General features: G+C 42.1%; 3 protein-coding genes across 6 annotated transcripts; 2 read left to right on the forward strand and 1 right to left on the reverse strand.

Annotated features, from left to right (window-relative positions):
* Positions 1-874: 874 nt before the first annotated feature.
* Positions 875-4,112, forward strand: NDUFA3 (NADH:ubiquinone oxidoreductase subunit A3). The gene is made up of 4 exons (XM_075605492.1): positions 875-960; positions 2,597-2,671; positions 3,255-3,332; positions 3,851-4,112. Exons 1-4 carry the CDS (start codon positions 945-947, stop codon positions 3,940-3,942), a joined length of 261 nt encoding a protein of 86 aa, XP_075461607.1. The 5' UTR covers positions 875-944; the 3' UTR covers positions 3,943-4,112.
* Positions 4,113-4,521: 409 nt separating this feature from the next.
* On the reverse strand, positions 4,522-14,053 carry TFPT (TCF3 fusion partner). Of its 3 annotated transcripts, none has more exons than XM_075605490.1 (7): positions 13,907-14,053; positions 12,051-12,100; positions 10,063-10,356; positions 8,817-8,887; positions 7,984-8,053; positions 5,819-6,058; positions 4,522-4,988 (listed from the first exon to the last, which is right to left on the reverse strand). In XM_075605490.1, exons 3-7 carry the CDS (start codon positions 10,345-10,347, stop codon positions 4,854-4,856), a joined length of 801 nt encoding a protein of 266 aa, XP_075461605.1. In that variant the 5' UTR covers positions 10,348-10,356; positions 12,051-12,100; positions 13,907-14,053; the 3' UTR covers positions 4,522-4,853. The 3 variants fall into 3 exon arrangements, with proteins under 3 accessions (XP_075461605.1, XP_075461606.1, XP_075461604.1); XM_075605491.1 differs by having other exon boundaries at positions 10,108-10,356; positions 12,051-12,119; positions 13,907-14,044; XM_075605489.1 differs by having other exon boundaries at positions 12,051-12,119; positions 13,907-14,044.
* Positions 14,054-14,118: 65 nt separating this feature from the next.
* PRPF31 (pre-mRNA processing factor 31) lies at positions 14,119-25,111 on the forward strand. 2 transcript variants are annotated; one of them, XM_075605487.1, is made up of 14 exons: positions 14,119-14,276; positions 15,795-15,968; positions 16,640-16,700; positions 17,096-17,179; positions 17,537-17,634; positions 18,008-18,114; positions 18,287-18,456; positions 19,822-19,979; positions 20,072-20,176; positions 20,277-20,404; positions 20,621-20,693; positions 21,128-21,256; positions 23,659-23,757; positions 24,416-25,111. In XM_075605487.1, exons 2-14 carry the CDS (start codon positions 15,804-15,806, stop codon positions 24,539-24,541), a joined length of 1,503 nt encoding a protein of 500 aa, XP_075461602.1. In that variant the 5' UTR covers positions 14,119-14,276; positions 15,795-15,803; the 3' UTR covers positions 24,542-25,111. The 2 variants fall into 2 exon arrangements, with proteins under 2 accessions (XP_075461602.1, XP_075461603.1); XM_075605488.1 differs by having other exon boundaries at positions 20,072-20,161.
* The last annotated feature ends 1,984 nt before the right edge of the window (positions 25,112-27,095 follow it).

Raw genomic sequence — 27,095 nt, forward strand, 5'->3', positions numbered from 1 at the left:
AGAGCTTGTCGATTGCCCATGCACATGAGCAGCTGGAAAGTGCCGAACACGCATGAGCAGCTGGCAGGTGCCGATTGCACGTGCGCAGTTGCCGACTGCGCATGCGTGGCCAACGGGATAGAAAACCGGTACAGCACCCCAAAAAGATGATGCCTAAAAAACGTCTTGTCACCATATGGACATAGAAAGCAGATGCTATATGAGCACAAGTGCAGGAATTGCTGAACTGGACATTATACAGCTCAGCTTCTGCCCCTCTAAACTTTCCATCTCAACAAATACACCTATTTATTATGTAAGGTAAGTGAGAGTGGCGCTCACAGGGTTACAAATGCTGATCTCAAGAAAAAATTTAAAAGCAAGAATCAAAAAGTGCCGTTTGTCAGTGGGTGCTACGGAAGTACTACTAAGTAACTGCCTAGGTCCCTAAATGAACATAAAAGAATAGGTGGGGAAAAAAATGCAGCAGCACTCCTGAGTATATAACAGAATTAATGTGTTACACACATAATACATGTAATAAATGCTAAGTTTCAATAACTCTCTCGGGGTCTTCCTCAGTAAATTAAATGTATGTATTACTAATATAATAAATGCAACGTTTTGACCCCTCTCGCAGGGTCACAATGTTGCATGTATTATGTCAGTAATACATTCATTTAGTAATTGACTATATTTGGAGTGCTGCTGCATTTTTTTCTTTCCCTACACCTCTTTATTATGGCATGATCTGGAAACGTATTGTAGGTGGTAGTTGTTTAATGTGTATAATTAGGAGGGGGGGAAACATTATCTCACTGCACTCACTATTTGTATTATGAGTACTTTCACCCCACCCATCACTGCCCCGCCCCCTGCTCCCTGCACTGCTCTATGCCAGGACTACAACTCCCGGCATTCACAGCGACGCGGCTTTCCGCTTCCGGGAGGAGTCCGGCTGCAAGATGTCTGCCTTTATCAGTAAGCGAGAGTCAAGGAGACTGTGGTGTCGCCCTCGTTGTGTAGGGTGTCTGTCTGCGCGACTGCATTCCCCCTCTGTGTGCCTGGGAAGCGATATGTGCCGCAGTGTCTGGGTCATGCAGAGAGAGCCTGGATCTGTCCCTCTGTAGGGTGGCCTCTGTTTTTGGGGGTCAATGCTGTGATATGTGTATCCTCCTCCATACAGAGCTACAGTGACAGATCTAAGTGTGGTATCTCTGTATGTTCAGCTGACATGCTTTTAACGGGGAGACCGTAGGAAATCCTATATTTTCCGGCTAGACGACTGGTTTTCTTAACATAAATGTGTAGGGGGCGATGGATATTTATTTCTCTTTCTCTGAAATGCAGCATAATTGGAAGCAGTTAAACTGGGCATGGGGGGTTGTTTAGAGCAGAATTGCAATTGTCGCTTACAAAAGTGAAATCTATAATACAACAAACGATTAAAAGATTGGAATCCATAATTGGTTTAATACATTTTTCACAACCTGTAAAATAATGGATGTTAATAAAAAATCCAGACTACCTGCCCCAACTGCTGCACTCTTTCCATTTTTTCTAATTGTGTACGGCACAGTTGCTGAGAGACGTCCTATTATATCAAGCAAAATCCAACATACACAGACGTTTGGCAGATGCTTAGGCTTATAACCTCCCTAACAGGAAATAAATTTTATATATATATATATATATATAATTTATGTGTATGTATGTTCCTTACCGAGTAGATCCAGGATCACAAGGCAAGAAGGAGACAGCACACTCAAAGGTACAAAAAACAGCGTGTATTCAGTAGAAAAACCGGCACATAAACCCGACGTTTCGGTCCTTGACACAGGACCTTTCTCAAGGGAGTGGTGTGTCAAGGACCGAAACGTCGGGTTTATGTGCCGGTTTTTCTACTGAATACACGCTGTTTTTTGTACCTTTGAGTGTGCTGTCTCCTTCTTGCCTCGTGATCTTGGGATCCTGGATCTACTCGGTAAGGAACCTATCTATACATTACCTGTATGGAACAAACACCTTTTTACCACATGTGTGTGCCATGTGTTTATTTTTATTATATATATATATATATAATTTTTTTAGAGGTATCTGTACCGTGCTAGCTGAGCTTAATAATCAAAAATTAATAGATGATACCCATATATGTTCCAGCACTCACTGACTCTAGAAGAAATATAATATAACCAGGGAATAAGCCAAACTGAAAATAATTTGATATAAACATAAGATAACAGTAACTTGGAGAGCTGTCTCACACTGGGTAGTAGAGCTCTAGGAGGGTATATGTGGTATAGGGAAATAACTCTGGGTAAGGGAGTGAGAGAGACAAAAGGACAAGGTGTGGGGGAAACAAATAAAATGGGGGGAGGGTAAATTAGTGGGGCCCCCTATATATATCGGAAATAGCCGTGTTAGTCCATTTGCGATAGTGCAGAATAAAGTATTACACACACACCTTCTTAGCACTACTTATTAAATATGGGCCAGATGTGTTATCTACATTTTTGTATAGGCTGCAATGCTTAATTAAAATGTTTGCAAACCTGCATTCAACCTTATCAGTTTTAGGAGCGTTCAAAATGTATAATTTCTTTGATGTTTGTTGCAGAAATTGGTGCATTCCTGAAAGAATCCTGGGCTAAACAACCAGTCATCACTGTTTCTATATCAATTGGAATTATGGGTAAGCTCTTCGCTGTTTTGCCATAGCTGCGTGTTCTGAATTCACTAGGTGTACGGGAGGTATTGTCCATTCCAATTAACAAACATGGGTGCCCTTTGTTTTTGGAAAGACACTTGTATGGTTTTTAGGTGTGTGACCGTTTTCAGTCACTAGTTTATTGAAGGTTTGTTGTAGATTGAGATACTTTTATAAAAGGAGTTAAAGAAAATTATTTGTAGGTGAAATTACAGTGTACAGCTCTTTCGAGGTCTTACAGGTCTCTTCTTCATTTCTACTGTCAGCTGTCGCTACTTATGAAGAGATTTTTGAATGAGCAAGACAATGACTAATACTATATGGTATGATCCACCTATTAAAGCTGTTGAAGCATGGAATATTGACATTGAGGGAGAAACAATCAGCATTTCTCACTTGTTGCTGCTTGACATTGCTGTTCAATGTTTTTGCCTGTGTAGTTTTCCCCGATTACTATCTGCAACACGTTTACTCAAGCTGTTACCTCCGCCGGAGAATAGGTGAAATCCTAACTTGTAATACTATTCTCATGTGCACAGTATAAGGTAATTTTGTGTTTGTTTCTCAGCTGTTATCCTTCCGTTTGTCAGTCCATACACAAAATATTCGGGAATGTGGAATAGAGCTATACCGTACAATTATCCAGGTAAGATTACATATTATATTCATCTTATCTACCTGTATAGCCTATCTGAGAATGATATTGGTAAAAATGCACACTTTCACATTGGAGAAAGCTGTGGGTGCTAATAATAATTGCCTATTTAATATCAATACCTACAATATTGGGGAAATACAGTGAAACAAAAATCCAATACCTACAATATTGGGGAAATAGTGAAACAAAAATATATAGAAACCAGTTACCTGCCTAAGTTTTCTCCCCCTAACTCAAGCATATAGAGTTAATTGACTCTGATTCTATAAGAATGAACATTTTAAACCACAATAATACATTAAAATGTAGTATTTATTGAACATGTAAATGTAGTTGTTGATTTAACTTGAGAATGAAGAAAAAGCTTGGGATAACAAGCCATGACTGGTTAGCATTATTCCAGTGAATATTGTGCTTCCGGTATATAAACCTCAGGGCTGCACGGATTGCAGATCCCAGCTTAACTCCTAATGCTGAAAGGCCACTTTAACGGAAATTTTTATTAGTTCCAGTTCGAGATGATGGAAATATGCCAGACGTCCCCAGTCACCCCGCTGATAACGTTGGGCCCAACTTGGATTGGATGAAGAAGCTGTAATTATATGGACCACATGACCACTGCTGCATATTTCAAAGAGATACTAACGTGTTCCTTCCTGCTGCTCTATTCACACCTGTATAATGTTCCATATACTGTACATATATGTACTGTCAACCTGGTTATGACCATTATATTGTACAAAGGCAATAAATTATGTTAAATGATGACTTCCAATGTATTCATTATCCAAAAGTGCCCATTATGAAATATTGTTCTTAAGAGAAGCTAATGCAGGGGTGGCCAACTGCAGTCATCAAGGGCCACCAACAGGTCAGGTTTTCAGGCTATTCCTGCTTCAGCACAAGTGTCTGTCATTGACGGTGCTGAAGCAGGGATAGCCTGAAAACTTGACCTGTTGGTGGCCCTTGAGGACTAAAGTTGGCCACTCCTGAGCTAAGGCATATCCAGCCTCCCCTTATAAGTCTTGCAATATACCGTCAATATTTATTCACGTGTATTTGTTTTTTTGTATAGCCATTTGGGAAAATGCACACTCCTGAGAAAATGCACCATCAGTAAGAAGTGGTTTGAATTATTTGACACATTTAGTAAAAACATTATACACTTAGTGAAATGTTTACTTTACTTAAATACTTTAATATTGCAGACCATGGGATATACAACTAGATTTATTAGATGCCAAGGTGTTGGCAAAACTGTGTCGTGTCCTCAGCTGCAAAAATCCTTCCACACAGTCTGAGGTTTAAGGTGAAAATAGTCTCTTTTGCAAACTAAACTGCTAAAAATATATTCACATCTTTTAGAAGAAATGTTAAGATGTAATTTCATCAGCAGATGCTTCTTAATAGTCTAATGTTAACATCCAGCACATTTCTGGTAGATTATTGTTGCCTGTCCTCTTCAAATTATTCTCCCTTTTGAAGACACAATGATGAACAAGAGGATCATTAATCAAAATCTGAGCAGTGTCCAGGGCTAGAGAACTTTGGGTAATGAAGCATCTTATCTCGTGGGCTTAGGGGCTGCCAGCTGAGAGGCAGCTCCTCATCTCCCTCACACAGATAATCCTCTTCAATCTTGACCTAGCAGGAGGAAAAATGATTAGATTTACTGGGAAAGGTACACAAGCTGTGCAACTGGTAAGTGTGTGTGTGTGTGTGTGTGTGTGTGTGTGTGTGGTGTCATGCATTCATTTTAATAATGTAAGGATGCACAAGTCAACAGGACTTAAATGATACCACTATGCCAGTGATTCCCGACAGGGGGGATGCGGGAGTTCGTTTTGTCCTCAAGGGGTTTGCCAAATAAAATATGTAATGGGAATCCCAAGCAGTATAGTGGGTTCCTCAGCCCGTGTGGGGACTGTGCACTTGGCAAGACCCTAACCTGCACTTTAGCATGGGAGGTAAAGCTGTCAACTACAGCTGGAGCTTCCAAAGTCACTCCCCAGAATGCTTTGCATCCACAGCAACATGGCACTGTGAGGCGTGACTTTGGAAGCTCTGGCAGTAATTGACAGCTGTATCACCCATGCTGCCTTCACACACGGAGGTGCAGTTTGGGGCCATATACTGCCTGGGTTCAGTTCAAAGAGTTGTGTTAGCAATAATCGATTTTTTCATTGGGGGTACTTGGAACAAATATTTTATAGCAGGCAGTGCAGTGTACAAAAGGTTGAGAACCCCTGTGCTATGCTGTACCAGTGATGAGCAATTCTGTATAACATGATCTGACTTTCCCACCCTGGAGCAGCAAGGATTAACCCAGGGATACAGGACTAAAGTTGGACATTGAAGCAATGCCTAATAAAACTTGTGCCTGGTGTTCAGAAGAATAAATCGTAAAATAAACTTTCTTGGCAGTAGAACGGAGTGTAATGTGGGGGCACAGGTTATCAGTGCTGGCAGTATACCTGAGCCAGAAGTGGTCCTGCTGGAAGGATAGGTGGGGTCATCTTTTTTCCTACATGATCTTTCTCCTCCCTGTGCTTTTTTCTCTTCTTGGCTGGGGGGCCTTCTGCCAGAGGACTGTCTGGGCTGGTAGTTTCCGGTCCAAGAGGTGGTCCTGATAAGCACCTCTGAGCATCATTATCTGGGGGCTCATTTTCAGTGTTCCCAAGGGTTGATGTGTTGGGTGGATGGGTTCCTTCATCCTGCAAAACAATTCATTTCACCTCATGTGTACGTGACTTGAGGCTTAAACACCACTATAACTTGGGAAAACGGAAAGTAGCTGCTTACGATAAGGACTCTACATCAGGAGACTTATGGAATAGCACCACTTAGTAAACATAAGACAATTAATCTCCAATAAAAATGCAACTTTGTATTATATTTAGCCTGCGCCACTCTAGTTTTCTTTGCCTATGGTTTGAACATTTTGCATGTTCCATTTTAAATGATTTGCATTTTTTTTTTTGTTCTATGCTACCTCTTCCACATGTACCTTCACTGTGACGGGTAATGTCCATGAGTACTGATACTTCTACATCTGTCGGTCTGCAACACACCTCGTTTGTGAAGCGTATTGACATTAACTTGTGGAAATGATCTCTTATATAAACCTATATTTCTCGCTTGTGGGTTGTGTAGAAAACAATCCGGCATTTCACTGCAGAATGTAAATAAATAGGTTTCTTGTCAAGTTCAGCAGCGCTCCAATTGTTATTAAAAAAAATTGAAAATACTAAGTGTGGAGGTAGAGCGGCAATGGCAGATATTTATGTAGATAAACTTTAGCTACTGTATCTATAATATTGCATTATGTTGTAAAGCAACCTGTGTGTTTTGAAAAAGTGCAGTAGCCTATCTTTCATTGTAGTGTAGGTCCTGCTCTGTGCCAAGTTGTTTCATGGTTATGCTTGAATTTACTTCAATAACTAATCCAAATCACTGAAAGCCACAAATTATGGGAAAAAGACAAAGTAGGATCTTTGGGAGATAACAAAAAGCTGTTGGTAGACAGAACGGGAAACTGGTCTAACATACAGTAACCGGAATGGTATGATGGGCTGGGCCCAAATCGCCATCGGTGCTCTGCCGCCAGGACAAATTGCCGCCGGTCACCACCCTGCCATTTTTAAATGTGCTCAGAGGGTCACCCCATCTTTTTGGCCCCAGCCGCAGATCTCCCCATCGCCACCAGTATGTCACCGCAGCCGCAGATCTCATCTCCCCAGCCACTCCGCTGGCATTTGTGAGTGTGCCTGTGCCAGGGATATCCGTTTGACTGAGCCACTGATTGAGTCACATGTGCTGAAGCAGGGATATCCTGAACGCCTGACCTGTTGGTAGCTCAGCCCAGCCAGGACACATTTTAAAATTTCCCACTGGAATTTCCAAGTCCGAGGACATTTAAAAATGTCGGATGGCGGCAATGTGACCGGCGGCGAGTTGTCCTGGTGGCGATTTGGTCGTGGCTAAGTGCCTGGCCAAACGTCCTATTCCATAATGTTGCTGGCAGGCCATTTGGTATAGATTATTTTACTGAAAGTTTGCATAGAGCAGGTGGCACTGCCGCTAACAAACCACTTGATTTAGGCCAGGGGCGGCCAACTCGAGTCCTCAAGAGCTACCAACAGGTCAGGCTTTCAAGATATCCCTGCTTCAGCACAGGTAACTCAGTCGAAGACAGATATCCCTGTGTTGAATCAGGAATATTCTGAAAACCTGACCTGTTGGTAGCTCTTGAGGACTAGTGGGCCACCCCTGATTTAGGTAATATAATGAGCCACTGAATCTGGACGAATGACTTTGGATTTAACCTAAAAGCAGCAGCCCACGCTAATTGATTTTTTTTTTTTAACACTTTAATAAGTATCTTAGTACCTGGTGAAACACATCTTATTTTTTAAATTTGATTTAGGGGAGATGGGGTGTGTGTGTGTGGACGGACACACACACACACACACACACACTATAACATATTTACTGTGCACGATTCCACCTTTTAAAAAAAAAAGTGCACAGCGAATTACAAAACACTCAGGGAGTTATTGTTCGGAAGGGCTGGATTTGGTTGCTGTAATTGTACTGTGGGACCTTCACATGACAGCCAATACTACTGGGCTATTCGTACCTCAAGCAAAATGGTCAGGTGGCTCTTCCTGTAATCATCTCCATAGCCATCCAAGACTTTCATTAGGCACCTAAGGAAAAAATAACATGCATCTAATGCTAATTCCTGCAGTTGGAAAAGCAGAAATAAAAACATCACTGAATAATAATACATAACAATACAGCACTGACAGTGTACATAGTGGAGCACATAAAATGTTGTGCAGGCAGAAATACTCCCAAAAGAAAAAAAAGAAGAGTGCCTATCCTGAAGAGCTTACAATCTAATTATTGGTGCCGGAGGCACAGGAAGATGGCGTCTTGGCCAAGATCCCATGGAGACCTAGCACTGGGGTTGGAACCGGGTTCAAAGGCAGTAACTTCCCCAGTGAGATGCCACTCCAGCCCGAAAGGCTGATTCATGAATGAGAATTGTTATGACCACTTAGTGTAACTGGAAGAATCCACAGCACCACTGGGTGTTTAAAGAAAATGTATATTTAAATAGGAGTGCAAAAAAACATTAAAAAATTTTTTTTTAAAGTGAGATCGTTGACAGCAGAGGACAGACACAAAACATGCTGCAAAGGTTAATATGCTATTAACCCTTTTGCCGCCAGTTGGGACTTCAATGCAAAACTGCAGATCATTTATCCAAAGCTGAAGAGTGGATTAAGAAGTGGATACCAGCTCGAGATGACACCGCAGCAGGAATGTCCGAAAGTGTCAGAGATAAACTTTTGTTAATATAATAGGATTCCTTTTTGGGAGTTAAAAATGGCGATTGTTTCCCCAGTGTTGTAAACATGCCCTATTTGTTCTGAGGTTCATCGTATCAGGAGATTGGGGCCGTACCTTCTTTCTTGCTTCAGCCTTCGCGTTATCTTTTGAACTTGGTGGAGTCTGTTGAGGACCCGCTCGTTCACCTGGGAATACAATTGAATATTACAGTAAGTTCAGCGAACACATTTTTAGAGCGTATTTAATTGTGAAACATTCCAGCAGCATCGCAACTGAAAGTGTCAACAGGAAGAATTGTAGGCGATTGGGATCAATACCTGGCCTGAATATATTTCCCAGGACATACTTGAAAACGAGCGATAACTCTCAATGTATTACTTCCTGGTAACACATTTTATAAATAAATAAATAAATAAATACCAGAGGTGCAAGCAACGTAATGCAAAGCCAATCTATCTGAATGCGATTGGGGAAATAATTCTATATTTCTGCTCATTTGCAGAGTGCTGATTACACTAGCAGTTACTGTGACATTAACTCCTTGGTTCCCAGGGTGTACTGTCACACTTACAATTTGTTACAGGCCATTGTAGCAGCGAAATGCTGAAAAGGTGCAGTAATTCCTCAAAACAGAAAACAAGATTTAAAAGGTGCAGCAATCACCTCCAGGACACTCTACCAGTTGAGTTATCAGTGGTACTGCTGCTTTAAGCCGCTTCCCTCCCAGAAACATGTTGCTCAGGACACTAGTTCTATTAAATATGCAGTTACTTTTTCCAAAAACCCTTCTGAAAAATCATATAAAGCACATTGATGCAATTCTGAGGGAAAACAATTGCACCAGATGTATGAAAGATAAATCCCGTTGCTTTCAGTAGGTTTTTATTCAGTGGTGTGTTTTTTTGGCGCCAGAATCTCACCCCATTTGCGTTGATCCATAAAATCCTATTCATTGGTCACGAAAATCTAAACAGATATTTCTTCAGCTCTACGACATTATCCCTTTCGCCGACAGAAAGGCCAACAACGCCGCTGACCCCTCTGCGAACGAGAGGTCAAACTGAGGAAAATGTGCACAGTAGACCGTAAAACATTTAGAATAAAGCAACAAGATGTTTATATTTTTCTAGTGTCACAAACGGAACGCATAAGCCCAAAACATCTGTATTTATTAAATATGGAAAATCTGCACTCGTGTAAATTTGATGCATAAGGTATTTATTCAGGAATCAACATTTTTCGGTCCAAATCAGACCTCCATCATCTTGATAAATGATGATTCCCAAAGAAAGTGTGCTTTAAATTCACGTAAGGTTCCATTTTCCATATTGAATATATACTGCTGGATCATGTCGAGCACCTGTGGGGAAGAGTGAACGTATAGTGCGTGCCCCAGCTCTGTAACCTGTTCAATTTCTTTGCAGCGCCGACTCAGCGCAAGAAACTTCCTCCTGTGCAGCTCTCTCTGCCGCTGCAGCGCTTCCTCCTCTTCCTCGTCTTGTAGGTTGTCTCCGCTCAGACCTCCGTCCACAAACTCGACCTCTGTTTCTAGCTCGCTCTCCAAGATGTTTCCCCCGAAGAGTGGGGGGAGAGCAAGCTCGGAACCGGGAGGAACGGAGAACTCTTCAAAGCTCACTGCAGCCATGGCAAAAATCTACGGCACAAACACATTTCAGGTTTGTGGTAAGATCAACACTCTTCAAAGAGGCAACATTGTATTTTCTTTTTAATACAACCAACTTATTATTGCAACCGGCTTCCTTAGAAAGATTACATTTTCCTAAAACAGTGATTTCCAGCCTTTTTTTTGTTAAAAAAACCCTCTCTAGTAGCGCGTCTGAGATCAGATGCATTGTAAGGAACCCCAACCCTCTCTAATAGCGAGTCTGAGATCAGATGCATTGTAAGGAACCCAAACCCTCTCTAGTAGCGCGTCTGAGATCAGATGCATTGTAAGGAACCCCAACCCTCTCTAATAGCGCGTCTGAGATCAGATGCATTGTAAATTCTTCTGTATTTGGTACAATTTTCAAATTACCTGAAAATTGCAGGGAACCCTTTAGGGGATGCACGCGGAACTCGGGATTGAAAAAAACACTGCCCTAAAGTAACATTTTCAATACATTGCCCCTCTGCCAGCAAAACAGTTAAACATTAAAGTTTCCCTTCTTCTATTAGTAGAGAACACCCAATCCCTCCTCCCAATGTTCCAGATCTCTTTGTACACAATGAACCGAGCAACTCTGAAACCAGCCACAAGAAAGTCCCATTACATAAATTGAATATACAAACACAATTGATTATACACAGAATTTATGAGAGGGCGACATTGGTTTTAAGAGACTGAAGCAATTTCAATCTATGTGAAAAGGAGTGTAATCCTGTCACTTGTAAAAGGTATATAATGCTAGTTCATCCCAAATTTCCCTTGTAATCAAGCACATTTATCCCCAAAATTATCTTTTTTCCTCTCTTCTCCCACGCATAAAGAGCTACGTCAGTGTGACTTCGCTAGCATGTCCTGATAATTTATAGGTACTGTGTATGTGTATATATGTATTCACACACTCAACATACACACAAGATTGAACCTGCATTATAGTATGAATTGTATGTTTCCTGTATTGTATTGCAGTTGTATTCTTGGTTCACTGTGGAATGATTTAGTGTTATAGGAAACCAATTATTTCTATACACTTTGCCATTGCCGCCGGCGCCTATAGCCCCGCCGGTGCCTCTAGCCCATCCCTTGAGGTGCCTTTGCCATTAAAGTCATATATAATGACACAAAAGAATAATGATAGAAACCTTTTGACTCTGGAGACTCCAGTGCTGAATAGGAGATTGCAGTGAATTCGTAGCAGGTTTAGAGTACATACTAATAGTTTGGAGCTCTAATGAAATGGATTTGTTCAGATTCGTCATTTAATAGATTAACCACTTGAATGCCAGGTCCCAGCAGAACCCTCTGACACTCAAGGTCTTATAGTGCAGTAGCAAATCAGACACAGTAATGAGTAATCATCTCATTTATTTCATGATATATGGATATATGATACAAGAACATCCCAAGTCTCCCTTGTAATCAAAGTGACTGACATTTACTAAAAATAATACATATGTTGCCCTCCTCTCTCCCAGTATCACACACACCACAAGACATTAAGAGATATTTCTCTCATTATCAAATAACAGACGCTTTAAATGTCTTAGGTTGTGTGCGATACTCTACATTTACCGTAGGCTTTGTAACCTTTCATTGGACAAATGAGATGTGGCAGTGTGTGCAGAGCTATCACAGGTCTCAATGTATTTCATTAAAAGGCGCTAGAAACACAAGTTACTCACTCAAATATTTTCCGCTACCAGGTGTTGAATTGCTGCATCCTGGAGGGGTCCTGCACCAGGAATGGAAACCTTAGTAAACAACATTTGACAAATACTTTACTACGAAAAATTAACAGCTTTTCTTAATGATAATTAAATCGTTTTTAGAAGTGTGGGACCCATGGCTCAAAAATATAGGAGGGCCTAACTACGATAGAAATAAACACACTCTATAGTGACTTTGACCTGGTACAGTATCATTCTAGGAGAGCATCATTCGGTTTTCCCTATCTCCAGAAGGTAAACATGTGAAGTGCAACTTGGAATGGAGACGTGATGGTCTTCTAGAACTATGAATATGCTAATCAGTCCCTTGACAGACAGGGATTGTGATGTAATAAGCTATTCTATGTGTCTCATTGTTAAAGGAGCAATCCATGCAGGTTTTTTTATTTTTTATTAAATCAGTTCTGTAGTATTAGATAATACTTACGTTTTTTTTTTATTAGTCAACTTTTTAAGTTCAACTCCAAATGCCATTTGTAATGAGTTTTAATATAATGCGCATCCTTTGATTTCTATAGCGGGTTTTGACACTCTTCCCCAGCAGTGCAAGATCTTTGTAACACATTCCTGTTTGTGATAATGAATTGATCAGCAGCTTAGATAATTAATTTTCCATAAAGGTAATCAAAGCCTGCATGTATTAAAACAAAAAATGTAAGTGCCGCTTGGATTGCTTCCTTAAAATGTACATTCTGTGTTCTACTCCCTCCCCTTTCCTTTTTATTTCCTGCACCCAAAGTTGCCCTTTCGATTATGAAAATGATAATAAAACGTAAGTTTAAAAAAGGTGTCACACGTTACCACAGATCTACACTCCTCCGAGGCCAACCTTACAGCACTCAGCCTGTGATGAGAAGCCTTCCTCAGACAGGCAGTGAGCCGGAGTATTCCTTATCACTGGAGGTATAAGTCATCTGCAGTCCTCTCAGCACCTTACTGTACCTTCCTTTACCATTACCTGCAGTCCTCCCAGCACCTTACTGTACCTTCCCTTACCATTACCTGCAGTCCTCTCAGCACCTTACTGTACCTTCCTTTACCATTACCTGCAGTCCTCCCAGCACCTTACTGTACCTTCCCTTACCATTACCTGCAGTCCTCCCAGCACCTTACTGTACCTTCCCTTACCATTACCTGCAGTCCTCCCAGCACCTTAATGTACCTTCCCCTACCATTACCTGCAGTCCTCCCAGCACCTTACTGTACCTTACCATTACCTGCAGTCCTCCCAGCACCTTACTGTACCTTACCATTACCTGCAGTCCTCCCAGCACCTTACTGTACCTTCCCTTACCATTACCTGCAGTCCTCCCAGCACCTTACTGTACCTTCCCTTACCATTACCTGCAGTCCTCCCAGCACCTTACTGTACCTTCCCTTACCATTACCTGCAGTCCTCCCAGCACCTTACTGTACCTTACCATTACCTGCAACCCTCCCAGGGCCTTACTGTACCTTCCCTTACCATTACCTGCAGTCCTCCCAGCACCTTACTGTACCTTACCATTACCTGCAGTCCTCCCAGCACCTTACTGTACCTTACCATTACCTGCAGTCCTCCCAGCACCTTACTGTACCTTCCCTTACCATTACCTGCAGTCCTCCCAGCACCTTACTGTACCTTCCCTTACCATTACCTGCAGTCCTCCCAGCACCTTACTGTACCTTCCCTTACCATTACCTGCAGTCCTCCCAGCACCTTACTGTACCTTACCATTACCTGCAACCCTCCCAGGGCCTTACTGTACCTTCCCTTACCATTACCTGCAGTCCTCCCAGTACCTTACTGCTGTATCTTACATTACCATTACCTGCAGTCACACCATAACCAAAGGCTGCTTGGGGCCAATACATCGGATGTGCGGCTGCAAAACAATTTACCCGTGAGACTAATAAAGTTTATTGAACGTTTAAAAAAAAAAACAAAAAAAAACGTGATCAATCTCTGCACCCTGCCACCAGCAGCTCACAACTTCCGGGTTCAGCGCATCCCTTTTGTGATTGACACGGGCTAGGACCAATGGGATAAAAGTAGGCTGGGGAAACATGAGGATGTGATGTGGTCGCGGTGTTGTTGTTTGGGAAGTGACATCATCTCTGTGCGCTGCTGCTCGATCTGGCGCAGTGTGAGGAGGGTGCTGTTGTTTCTTGGTTTCGGTCCCTGTATCTGCTCTGTTTAATGTGAGGTTTTAATTCTCCGCACTGCGGGATGGGATGGGGGGTGTTAGTGTCAGAGCAGAAAGGGGGGGGGGTGTTAGTGTCAGAGCAGAAAGGGGGGGGTGTTAGTGTCAGGGCAGAAAGGGGGGGGGGTGTTAGTGTCAGAGCAGAAAGGGGGGGGTGTTAGTGTCAGAGCAGAAAGGGGGGGGGGGGGGTGTCAGAGTAGAAAGGCGGAGGGAGAGGGGCTCTGTCTTATAGTAATGTGTGCAGAGTTAAACCTCGGGCAGTGTAACATGAAGGGGCCTGTGAGGTCCCCACCGCTCTGTGTGCGGTAATGTGATCTACGAGGAATTGGGTTATAATACTTTCACAGGGCAACCAATCACAAATCTAAACTTGTTCTACAGCAAACTACGTCTATACCTGTGTGCTATGTCAGTGAGGGCTACATATGATCACCACGTATCAAGGACTTGGTTAGTGCAGGGGTGCCTAACTCCAGGCCTCAAGCCTCCCAACAGGCCAGGTTTTCAGGATATGCCTGCTTCTGCACAGCTGGTTCAATCAGCGGCTCAATCAGCGGCTCAGTTGAAGACAGAGCCACCTGTGCTGAGCAGGGACATCCTGAAAACCTGGCCTGTAAAGGGGGGGGGGGGGTATTGAGGATTGGAGTTGAGCACCCTTGGGTTAGTGTGTCCCTGATCATTTATATGTAGTTTTATTGATTCTCTGATCTCATGCATTATAGTATGAATTGTATGTTCCCGGTATTGCAGTTGTGTTGGACCACTATGGGATGATTTAGTGTGATAGGTAACCAATTCTTTCTGTCCATGAATGCTATTTCAGATGGTATTTATAACCCACCCCATGATGTGGGAATAGGAGATTAATGTAATCTATTAACCCCTTGAGAGGGAGTGGCTCAGTGAGTAAAACACACTGAGTGACACTGAGAGTTTGTAGCAGGGGAGCCTGGTTCAATTCCCGGTGTCGGCTCATTGTGACCTTGGGCAAGTCACTTTATCTCCCTGTGCCTCAGGCACCAAAACATAGATTGTAAGCTCCACGGGGCGGGGACCTGTGCCTGCAAAATGTCTCTGTAAAGCGCTATACAAAACATGCTTTTATTATTATTATTGAGTCCAGGACTCTGGCATTCAAGTGCTTATAGTACAATGGCATATCAGAGACATTCTACCATTTTACACCCATATATTCTGCATATCAAAGTATTGGTGATAAAATGGCTTTGCATTTTAATTTGTAATGAAAAAATTTAAATAATAATGTGGATGAGCCCCCTCCATGTCCTCCTATTCAGAAGTGCTTAAGGAATGTAGGTGAATCTGTTCCCTTAGTTGGTATAATGTTTAAATTAGTAAATGTAAACCTTGCCTTCATGGGTGAATATCTGTTCCTAATAATTCACTGTGTTGTACTTTCTTGGCTTATGATATTGCTACAGTAACAAAATGAAGATGCTAATGTCTGTTATCTCCACAAGTTTGTCATGGTTCTATAATCCACCCTCTTATTCAGCCTTGAAAAATGTCTTTGGCGGATGAGTTGCTGGCTGACCTGGAGGAGGCAGCGGAAGAGAACTTCATAGATGAAGATGATTTGGAGACCATTGAAGAAGTGCAGGAGGAGATGCAAGTGGATCTGAATGCAGAATCTGTGAAAAGTATTGCTAAGCTTTGGGACAGTAAAATTGTGAGTCTAGGTTATGGGTCCGTTATACTAGTAATCACTAGACAGATGCCGCCTCGAGCTGTAAATATGCCGTATTCAGAAAACGTAATAGAGATTAAGTTGAACCTTCTTATCATTATTTATTTTTCTCCCCTCAATCTCTTATTTTATCCCTGCCAAGTTTTGGCTCTGCCACCTTTCTCCTGCTAAGAATCAATTGTGTTTTTAATCGCTTATGTTTGGGGCTATTAATATAGGCATTTTGGAATGCTAAACGTTAACCTTCCTGCCATGAAAATGAACATTGTGCACTGTATAATTGTGTTGAATATCTGTACACTGCCCGTGTTCCACCGTTTCTTTAAAATAAAATGTATTTATACCATTTGTTTTGTTCACCCATCCAACCAGCAATAACAAAAGGGGAAAGGTCTTCATTTCACTTCTGTGTTTCTATTAATGTTGTGAAGAGAATTAGAAGGCACCTGTAAGGTTTTTGGGGTCTCAATCCTGTAATGGTGAGTTGAGGCACGTGATGCATGTGCAGTCATAGTCTGCTGCTTTTATATTACATTTACGTACGTGCTGCAAACCTTTTTAGTACTGATCAGCCTGTGCTTTAGCCTCCTTTTTGGAATACTAGATCTCTCCAGAAAGTCAATGACTTATCAGTTTGTTTTGTGTCTTTTAAGTTTGCAGAAATCCTGGAGAAGATTGAAGAATATGTCAAAAAGCAGCCAAAGGCATCTGAAGGTATATAACTTCTTATTGTGTTTTTTTTTTTAAAGGATAGGGAGGAAATCATGAGCCATCATCTAATGGTGTCTGAAGCCGCAATAGAGAGAATCATGGTGCCTGCGCTGTATACGGACATTTTGCAGATGGGCTAAGAAGGGAAAATAAATTGAAAGGGGAGTTACACGTTTTGAGTATTGTCTGTTCCATGTAACATACTAAAGAACAGGAAGGGAAAAACATACCCTTTAAATAAAATGGAAGCTTGAGTGTATTTTAGAGGTAGAATGTAGGTCATGAATAAGTTGCAGTGTCGTCAAATCTTACTTGTGAGAGGGATGCGAATGGGTTGTGCATTTTCCTTACTAACATTACTTTCATTTTTTTTTTGTTTTCTCCTAAACAATCCCCAGTGATGGGCCCTGTGGAAGCTGCCCCAGAGTACAAGGTTATTGTTGATGCAAACAATTTGACTGTGGAGATTGAAAATGAGCTAAGTACGTACCTTACTTTGTTGATACCGTAACCATACCATTGGCAACATATAAGCTTGTTGTATATGAACCTGGAGTGTCCTTTTTTTTTATTTATTTTTTATTAAATTGATATTCCATAGGGCTGGAGAAGCCCAGCATCTGCCAAGTGATTTGTTAAATATAACTCTCCAATCGTTTTTGTTTAAATAATGAACTAGGGCACTGCTTCTCAAACTTCTCCTCTAGCTAAACAAGATATTAGTAATGACCACTGGTGAATGCACCGTCTTCACATAGGAATAGAATGTTGGTCGCAAAAGTAATTCTGACTCGGTCTGAGATGCACTGAAATTAGAAACTCTATCTTCATTCCTTCAGATATCATTCACAAGTTTATCCGGGATAAATACTCAAAGAGATTTCCAGAGTTGGAGTCCCTCGTTCCAAATGCATTGGATTATATTCGAACAGTGAAGGTAGGTGATTATTATGCATCGGAGTATTGTTCTTGGTCAGTACATGTACATTCACGGACAGATACATTAAGGACAAGTCCCATCAATGACCATATTCTATTTGCTAATGTAAAATATTAAGATCTTTATGAAATGACAAGCTATGCAACCATAAGACTGAGCCTTTTATATAATTCACTTGCCTGAAATGTTGTTTATCTCAAGATCATTTTACAGTCTTGGAGCGGTTCCCCCGCCATATTGATTGATTTCCTTCAGCTGCTGAAGACACCTGTATTATTTTGCGCCCTTTGACCAGAACCTCTTGTGATGCTGTGCAGTTCTCTGCAGATGTAATAAGAGTAACATTGATACCGTCTTTTCTGTGTTCTAGGAGCTGGGAAATAGCCTAGATAAATGCAAAAACAACGAGAACCTTCAGCAAATCCTGACTAATGCAACTATAATGGTTGTGAGTGTGACTGCTTCCACCACCCAGGGGTAGGTCCGCATATCTGAAATATACTTTGTTCCAGTGCTTTTACTTATTCTTTCCACTCAGATCCTGTCCTGTTCACCCTGCCCCCCATCTGATATCTGATCTCAGCAGCATGTAATCTCACCAATAAGATCTTTTTTATTATTGGCCTCCATCTTTTCTTTGCCTGGGCAGACAGCAACTGACTGATGATGAGTTGGCGCGTATTGAGGAAGCCTGTGATATGGCACTAGAGCTGAATCAGTCCAAGCACAGAATCTACGAGTACGTGGAGTCCCGCATGTCCTTCATTGCTCCCAACCTCTCCATCATTGTGGGGGCCTCTACAGCGGCCAAGATCATGGGTAAGGGATAATCGTTTTATACTCTAGTCTGTTTTTTAAAGTCCACTCTGGCCTGGGCACCCAAAATGTGGACCCTGTGTTGCAGCGCTCACTGACCTGTCAGTCAACGCTGCGGCTGGCAACAGTACGCCTGATCCTGCGTTCCTAGCACGGCATCAAAGCAGGATGAAGTGTGCTGCGATCGGCCATGGCAGTGAGTGACTGTCACTGCTGCACCGCTTCGGATGGGGTGATGGGAAGGATGTATCGGAGAGTGGGCTGGGGGAAGGAGCAAGGTGGAGGGCTCCAGGACTCTGCTTTCAATTAAGCCAGCTAGAACCTGCCACTTAACAACTCTGGCTCCTAAAAATTCTAGGATAGACACTCGATCCTTCAAGAGTAGGGTCTAAACAAAGCAATAGCAAATATAGTTATATAGTAGATGAGCTTGAAGAGACATATGTCCATTAACTTCAACCTATGCTAAATTTAGACTACCGATACTTATCCTATGTTTTGTATTTACAGTATTTTGATCCAGAGGAAAGCCACCAAAAACCCCAGTGAAACAGTATTTATGAATGTATAAAATCTTTTTAATACGCCGCACAACAAAGTTAAACATATCTCTCACAAGATGCTGACTGCTCTCGCACTAGCTAGGATGTATATAGCACTTTCTCCCTACTATTCGAATCCGTGGTTTATAGCAGACATGGAACAAAATTAGTTCCTCAATGCTCCACGGGTTTGGAGCAAGGTAGTTGTATGGTACGAACATCCTGATCTCTCTGCCACTCACATCTTAATTAGATGTCACACGTGTGTGTGTGTGTGTGTGTGTGTGTGTATAAAGGATACTGTGGGTCCCATGTATTCACCTGACGAAGGGAGGTTTCTCTTCCCCTGAAATGTAGTGCTTGTTTTTGTTTTCTGCATGATCTAAAACCGTGCGGTTTGTGCAGATTTGGACACCATTACCATCGTGCTGCTACTCCATTGCCTGAACCAATAGTTAGCCTGAACCAATAACAAATAGTTTGCCTGAACCAATAGTTAAATAGGAACTAGAAGTTTTGCATTATGAGACACTACTTCTGAATCCTACTGTTTTCAGTCCACCAGGCTTTTTGTGGTATCTGCTGTTAAACTATTTTAATAGATGAAGGAAAACTTTATTCCGACTCTTCCATGTTCTCTACGTAACATAAGTAGATACAGATATAGATTTTTATTTTTCAAACTCTAAAAACATAAGTAATTTTTCTTCACATTTCTTTCCTAGAATATTTTGTTTTTGCCTAACGTGCTGTTAGTAGTGTTTCCATAGTGGATGCTAACCATTTTCAGTGATGTAACAGCTGGCTGACTTTGTTTTCCTAACAGGGGTTGCCGGCGGCCTCACAAACCTCTCAAAGATGCCGGCTTGTAATGTCATGCTCTTGGGAGCTCAGAGAAAAACATTATCTGGTTTCTCCAGCACCTCCGTGCTGCCTCACACAGGCTACATCTATTACAGCGACATAGTCCAAACCTTGCCATCAGTAAGTCTGAGGATCGCTTTGCTTGATACATTTTTATTTTTAAACCTTCTGTTGATACCGATCAGTCCCGAAACTGCTTTGTTCCCCTCTAGGACTTGCATCGAAAGGCAGCACGACTGGTCTCTGCAAAATGCACTTTGGCCGCGCGCGTGGATAGTTTTCACGAGAGTGTGGAAGGAAAGGTCCGTCTTGCAGCAGTAATGGTTTTATACTTTCCTTCTCAATATACATGTATATAAACTGGTGTTCGCTTTTAAAGGCCACTGCTATGATTTCTGCTTTTGTTTCACCCCACAGGTTGGTTATGACCTGAAAGAGGAGATTGAAAGAAAGTTTGACAAGTGGCAGGAACCCCCTCCAGTCAAACAAGTGAAGCCACTTCCTGCTCCGCTTGATGGGCAGAGGAAGAAACGTGGAGGACGCAGGTGAGGGCACAAACTAGTTACTGCCACAATGTACTTGGGACTATTTGCGCAAACTGGTGGTTACTTATTACCTTTTGGATCTGCGCATGTTTGTCCTTATTTGTACAACGCTGTTTGTGTAATGATCAAATCTCTGTACCCCCATTGTACTGCGCTGCAGAATATGTTGGCGCCTTACAAATAAGCGATAATGGTGTCCTGCTTTGCCTTCTGCAGGTACCGAAAAATGAAGGAGCGCCTTGGGCTAACAGAGATCCGCAAGCAGGCCAACCGGATGAGCTTCGGCGAGGTTTGTTTTCAGAACATTTTGCGTGGGATATCCAAGCTTGATCCACCGTTAACGCTATTCAAGTCCCTTTCATTATCTGCCAGGGACGAGTTCCAATACCAGTATCCGATCTTGGTAAACCCTAGTGTTGACGTCCAAATGAGCTAGAGGTTGAGGAAGAGATACATTGGATTATAACAGCCGCTCCCGCCGATTACCATCACATGCTGGTGCCGATTCTGGTTACTTAAAAGCAACTTCCTACATGAGATGCTTGTTGTCTCAATGTCGTCACAAATATCTTACTCCGAGGACGGAGAGACATGTGACCCAAGGAAGTAGTTGCTGTAAGCCATAGACTAGGAGCGCCATGTGACCGAGAAGTGGTCAATGGAAGCTACGGAGAAGAAAACTGAAGCTTCTGTGTTTCTAGAATATTTTCTCTTTCCCTTCAGATTGAAGAAGATGCGTATCAGGAAGATTTGGGCTTCAGCTTGGGGCATCTCGGGAAGTCTGGAAGTGGCCGAATCCGGCAAGCTCAAGTCAATGAAGCTACCAAGGCCCGGATCTCCAAAACGTTACAGGTAAAACAGTTCGGGCACCCTGTAGAAAAGCATAAACTAAATAGGAAAAAAAGCATCTCCAGTCCAAAAGCCATCCGTTTACTCAACCAATTCTCTGCTATTTATTGGGGGTGTATGTTGCAGTTCTGTTTCTGGCCTCACAAGTGTGTGTGTGTGTTGCATAAAAGACAAGGTGACGGTGCCAGAGGATAGGGAGGGCTTAACGATATGGGGATGAGAATAGGAGCAAAAGATCTTGTGAGGGAATGTGCTCGAAACGGAAAGTTGTAGAGGGAGAAGTGCAGCTTGGAAACGTTCAATTTTGTAACCGGGGAGGTTCGGGTATAAGCAGAGTCAAGGAAGGGACACAAGTGATCTTTGGATAGCATCCACATTGCTGTTTTTAAGGTGGTCAGGAAAGGCTGAGGGGGGGGGGGGGGGGGAAGTGAAATGGGAGGTGATACAGAGAAGACAATGTAAACTGGATTTGTGAGTAATTAGTAGGAAGAAATGTATGGTCTATTAAACCAGCATGAGTACGATTGTGTCTTCCAGAGGCATTCCAAGAATAGTGCAAAGAAAGCGTGTTCGTTAATTTAGCTAAGGCCATTGGTTAAAGGGACAGGTGTGACAGATGAAAAGGGGCAGATTGGTCAAGGGAGGAGTGTAAAGTTGTAATATTTGAGAAAATCATCCGGTTGAGGAAGAAGTGAAGCAGTTAGAATTCATGGCAGAGGTCTGTAAAACTAAGGTCCTTGGGGTAACTAGGAGAAGTGAGAGTGGATGCTCAAAGTGGAAGAGGTGAGCTAGATAAATCAGAAGGGGAACAGTTTTTTGGAAAAACCATGTATGGAATGAGTCCAACAGCCTCAGGGATTACCATTATTTATTGAGTCTAAAATGAGGTTAGAATAAGGAGGAATGTCCAGGAGACTGAGGGATGGTCAATGTGACACTTGAGGTTCCATACTAAAAGATTGGGGAAAGCAATAATTTCATGCCTGAAAAAGAAGGTATAGGTAGGCGGTTGGTAGATGACAGCCACATTCGGAGAAGGCAAAGAAAAGCTGGACAGCATGAACCTCAAAGAAAGAGCATTAAACTGATGGGGACAGAGGAGCTGATAGCGGCAATAAGAACTGAGGAGATCTACCCAACCACCCCCGGGCATTGTGGTGAGACCACCGTGGCAGACCGCCTCCACGGCAGTCATGTTGTGAGAGCCAGGTTTCAGTTACAGTAAAGAGAGATGAAAAGTGCAAGAGCAGAATGGGTAGTACAGAGCAAGAGCACTGTTAGTCTGACATTTCAGAGGGCACAGGGGGAAGGCAGGGAATGGATATTAAGCAGGGTTATCGCCCTTAATAATGCATTGTCGATGTCGTCTGCGCTTATAGTGCACGCGGCGCGACCAAGCGACCTCACTACCAAAAATCTGGTAGTCACTGTTTGTTTTTTTGTTTGGTTTTTGGCGACCGTCTCTTTGTGGCCAATCGGAGAGCTTCTCTGTCCCTCTGCCTTCCCCTTTTATGACATCACTGGCCTTGTAGCCAGTGACGTCGCCTAAACTTGAATTACAACTATCGTAATGGCGGGGAGTGTGGGAGTGTGGGAGTGTGGGAGTGTGGGAGTGTGGGAGTGTGGGAGTGTGGGAGTGTGGGAGTGTGGGAGTGTTCATTCGAGGAAAGCGATCACCAGGTGCAAGAAGAAATAGTGAGAGGAGGTAGGAAGAATATTTGCGAATGTCTTTTATTGAGGGGTATGGAGATAGTGATGCAATGTATGGGCAAATGTTTAGGGGAGAAGAGTTATGGGGAAGGTGAAAATAACTTGCAAAGCAACTGCAAACAAAAAGTAATGGGGAGGGCGTAGTGGAACACAGGAAATATGGTTAAAAGTAGGTTAAAGTATTTAATGGACAAAAAAATAGGTGCGAACATTTTTCCTCAAACTTGGACAGTGCTTTTTTTTTTTTTTTTTTTTTTTTTAAACAAATACTTTCTGCATATGCAGTAACACAGTTGTATGTGTCTGAACTATAACTTTAAGACAAGGGGGGAGGAATTGTTGAAGCTCTGATGGGTGTCATAGCTTCATCGGCATTAACTGCCATAACTCCAATACCGTTTGATCTTTGTGATCTCTATTATATTGGTAAAATAAAATGTAGACCAATATTCTAGAATGTTTACCACCAGCGCAGTGTAACGTCTTGCATAGCTTTTAACAAGGGAAATGGAGAGCTGTGAATAACTATTCAGCTTCTTTATCATGCCTAGTTTTTAAATCCTTGTTCAGTAATATCCAAAGTTCTTTTTTTAATTTTTAGAGATCTGTCAGGTGACCATACGATTAGTGTGTCACCATACTAGTACAAAAAAGCTTGTGTTCATCTCCAATTGTTTTGCCACTTATTCCTACAGCGCACACTGCAAAAACAAAGTGTGGTGTATGGAGGGAAATCCACTGTTCGAGATCGCACTTCTGGTACTGCATCCAGCGTTGCCTTCACTCCTCTTCAGGTGAGATTTAGACGTTCAGCAGCCCAATAGATGTACATTTGGATGAGGCCTTTAGTCAAATATGTTGTAATGGTCATTGAGGGACTGACGTTGACTGTCTATTTGCTACTCTGTATTAGACGAGCAGTGTAGTTTCGTTTCCATTTTACTGCTGTTTTCAAGATCAACTAGGGATGGAAGAAAATGTTTAACTGGCACGTCACCGCACTAAAAATAGCAGCCAGATTCTGCAAATCAGAACTGTTTTAATTTGGATTTCTTTTATTGAGATTACCATAATTTGACACTATATATTGTAAATGAAGTACTACAGGCTTTCAAATGTTCTATACAGTATCAATACCCTGTAGAACGTAAATAAATAGAAGGTTAAATGAAGGGCTGGGAGCGCTGACAACGCTGTAGCATGTAAAGGTGCTCAAAGAATCCTGCTGTTTGTAGGAGATTACCATGTGTCAGACAGGGAAGAGGAAAGGGTTGAGACATTTTGGTTTTTCAATTAGCAATAAAATATCAATCATGATATCTAATATTATTATCGCCTAACAGTGTGCATATAGGCCACAGAAGTTCTTACAAATTGGGCAGAACAATCTGATTTGTCGCTTTAGGATGCGTGCGCACACACTAAAAAGATCATTGTAATGTTTGTTCATAGGGTCTGGAGATTGTTAATCCACATGCTGCAGAAAAGAAAGTGGGTGAAGCGAACCAGAAATATTTTTCCAGCATGGCAGAATTTCTCAAAGTGAAGAGTGAGAAAAGCGGGACCATGACTCAGTGATGCAAAGTTTCATCTCGTCCAACTATTGACTATACGGCCTGGTTCCCATTCAGCAAGATGGTACAATTAAATATGCATATTAGAGATACCGCTGGAAAATTTGAAAACGGACACACTGTAAACCAGAGAGTGATGTGGAAACCAAGGAAAGATTTGGTCATGAAAGTGGCGTAAAAAAAATAAATAATGGACTCCAAGATGAACACAATTTTCTCCGCTGCTGTGTAGTTCTGACCCTCTTGCATGTCTGTGGGGGGAGATATGACTACTGTGACCATGTGAATTTAAGCCCTAAGGAACTGCCAAACGCCTTGGTTTTTGTAAACGCCTACCAGAGAGTAAGCATGTGGTTAGGAATCTTTAAACCAGGACCACATCAGTAGTTCTTTACGTCTTGGCATCCAGTGGGACGACTCAATATTATCTTTTATATATGAGACAGTGTGAATGCACTTTAGTTTTTAGTGGGTTGAGACTGTTCTCATTTTGGGCACTGATGTATATGTATATTTTAGATTTGTTTGTACAAACAAACATGGAACATGCTGATTAAAAGTGTTTTTTGTGAAATATGCAGCAGTGTATTAATTGCAATTAAATGTAGCACTTGCTACACAATTAATGTAATAACATATCAGTTATCAGCTTGGTATAAATATACCATCATGAAAAATAGTTTATCCCATTTTTCTTTGTCACAAATGATGTACTTACTGCAGACTAGAAATACAGGACATTTATGCAAACATCTCATTTATTTTCAAGGGATCAGACTGCACCTTTTTCACATTAAAACACAACTATTACTTTCCCATAATGTAATTCAGAAATAATAACATTGCCACTGAGAATGGATGGAATATTTGCTTGCAAAAAGCATCGGAGTGATCAGGCATAGATCTTTCTTACAAACAAAATCAAACTAAAAACTGAAAGTTCAATGACCAGTCCCAAATAGCAGGCAACATGTTTTAGCAACTCCTACGAATGTAGTTGACCATTAGGTGCAATAAATATATACATTACATCAAGTGTTGAAAAAAAATAAATGAAGACCTTTTTTCTATTTTCTTTGAGACTTTTTAATTCAGACTTTAAATCATGGTTGGGGGTGTGTGTGGAGGGTTCTTTTTATTTTTTTTCTTCTTCCCCCTTCTCTCCCTTGACTGACTAATGGCAGTACAATTTATTTAGACCAAGGATAAATAGGCTGGATTAGAGGTATGTATGTAATTTATTTTAAGTAAACTAAGATGACAGCATATGTTTGGTTAATCCCATAACATCACTCTAGGATTGACTGAGAAGACCTGCTAATCACAGGTATAAAAAGTGTCTCACAATGTAACCCAAACACATCAGTGCCAGAGATGTCAAAATCCGAGGCCCAACAATCAACAGTTAGAGGTTCTGCGCCCCCCCCCCCCCCCACCTCCCCCCAAAAAATAGCAATTACTGGAAACAAAGTACTGTCACTTTATCCGAGACCCTGTTAAAGTGTAAGGCCGCGCTTATAGCGATGGTGACGTCAGGCTGCGTTTGCTGGAAAAATCAAATTGAGAACTTTCAGCGATTGCGACCAAGCCGTCACACCGCGCCGCGCTTACTATAAGCGCACGTGACGGCGGCAATGCATTTGTTTTGACGCAACGTCGCTGTCACTATAAGGGTGATCACTTACTCATGGTTTGTCTGTCCCTGTGTTTTCACTTGGAATCTGGCTCTGGTTCGTCTCTTTCCCAAACGACCCCTCGAACCTGACAATCTTTACATGCCAATCTTCAGCTAAAGCTCAGTGCCCGAGCGGTGACAGGGCAGCAGTGCCTGCTAATTGCTGCAATTAATAGCGTCACATTTCTTAAAGCAAAGTCTGCTGTGCCTGTGAGAGACTGCTAATAACACCCCGTGAGACAGCCAGTAGCTGCATATTTGTTTTTATCTATTGCTCAAGTGCAATAGTGCTGACCCTTCACTGCCACAATTATCTACAGCACTGAAAAGGTTAACAGAAGGCGGGATTGTGCTACTCATGTCACCTGTCCACCAATCAGTTGCCCCGAGAGCTGTATAGTGGCAGGTATCCCGCCAATGAACATGACATCCCAATGTCTGCCTTTCCTTGCACGGAATGTTTTGTATCAGTAGGTAAACCCCGGTGTGCCCAATAGCAGCGCGACGTGTGTGATTGACTTTCATCTTCGGCCTATCCGTGCTCATGTCCCGCCCTTCCTATGATGCTGTCTACTCTCAACAGGCGCCTTTTCACCTCGGTATCCCCGGTGATGGCTGTATCCCCGCCCCGCCAATCACATTGCGCTTCCTTCTCGTGTACACTGCGATTGACGTGTGCGTTATCAAATCCCCTGCGCTTTCCGCTCCCCTCTTTCGTGGATTGACGGCAGCTTTACCCAATAGCTAGGTAAATTGACCTTTGCAAGTCCCGCCTATCTCACGCTCTCTTTAACCATTACTTTGATTGGCACTTTGTTGTCCAACGGCGCACGCCTTCAACCGCGAGCATTCATCCAATAGAAAATTACAAGAAGGGGAGCTT

Source organism: Ascaphus truei, chromosome 6 (assembly GCF_040206685.1).
Source record: "Ascaphus truei isolate aAscTru1 chromosome 6, aAscTru1.hap1, whole genome shotgun sequence".
Lineage (NCBI taxonomy): Eukaryota > Metazoa > Chordata > Amphibia > Anura > Ascaphidae > Ascaphus > Ascaphus truei.

Bases quoted from the DNA above. Each gene is read 5' to 3' on its own strand.
- TFPT (XM_075605490.1), bottom strand. From the start codon at position 10,347: ATGGCTGCAGTGAGCTTTGAAGAGTTCTCCGTTCCTCCCGGTTCCGAG. The intron at 8,054-8,816 runs GTACGGCCCCAA...TTTTTTCCTTAG, and splicing joins AGGCTGAAGCAAGAAAGAAG to GTGCCTAATGAAAGTCTTGG. The intron at 6,059-7,983 runs GTACGAATAGCC...ATTGTTTTGCAG, and splicing joins ACCTGACCATTTTGCTTGAG to GATGAAGGAACCCATCCACC.
- NDUFA3 (XM_075605492.1), top strand. The intron at 2,672-3,254 runs GTAAGCTCTTCG...TTTGTTTCTCAG, and splicing joins TATATCAATTGGAATTATGG to CTGTTATCCTTCCGTTTGTC. The intron at 3,333-3,850 runs GTAAGATTACAT...AATTTTTATTAG, and splicing joins TATACCGTACAATTATCCAG to TTCCAGTTCGAGATGATGGA.
- PRPF31 (XM_075605487.1), top strand. From the start codon at position 15,804: ATGTCTTTGGCGGATGAGTTGCTGGCTGACCTGGAGGAGGCAGCGGAA. The intron at 17,180-17,536 runs GTACGTACCTTA...TCATTCCTTCAG, and splicing joins GGAGATTGAAAATGAGCTAA to ATATCATTCACAAGTTTATC. The intron at 23,758-24,415 runs GTGAGATTTAGA...GTTTGTTCATAG, and splicing joins TTGCCTTCACTCCTCTTCAG to GGTCTGGAGATTGTTAATCC.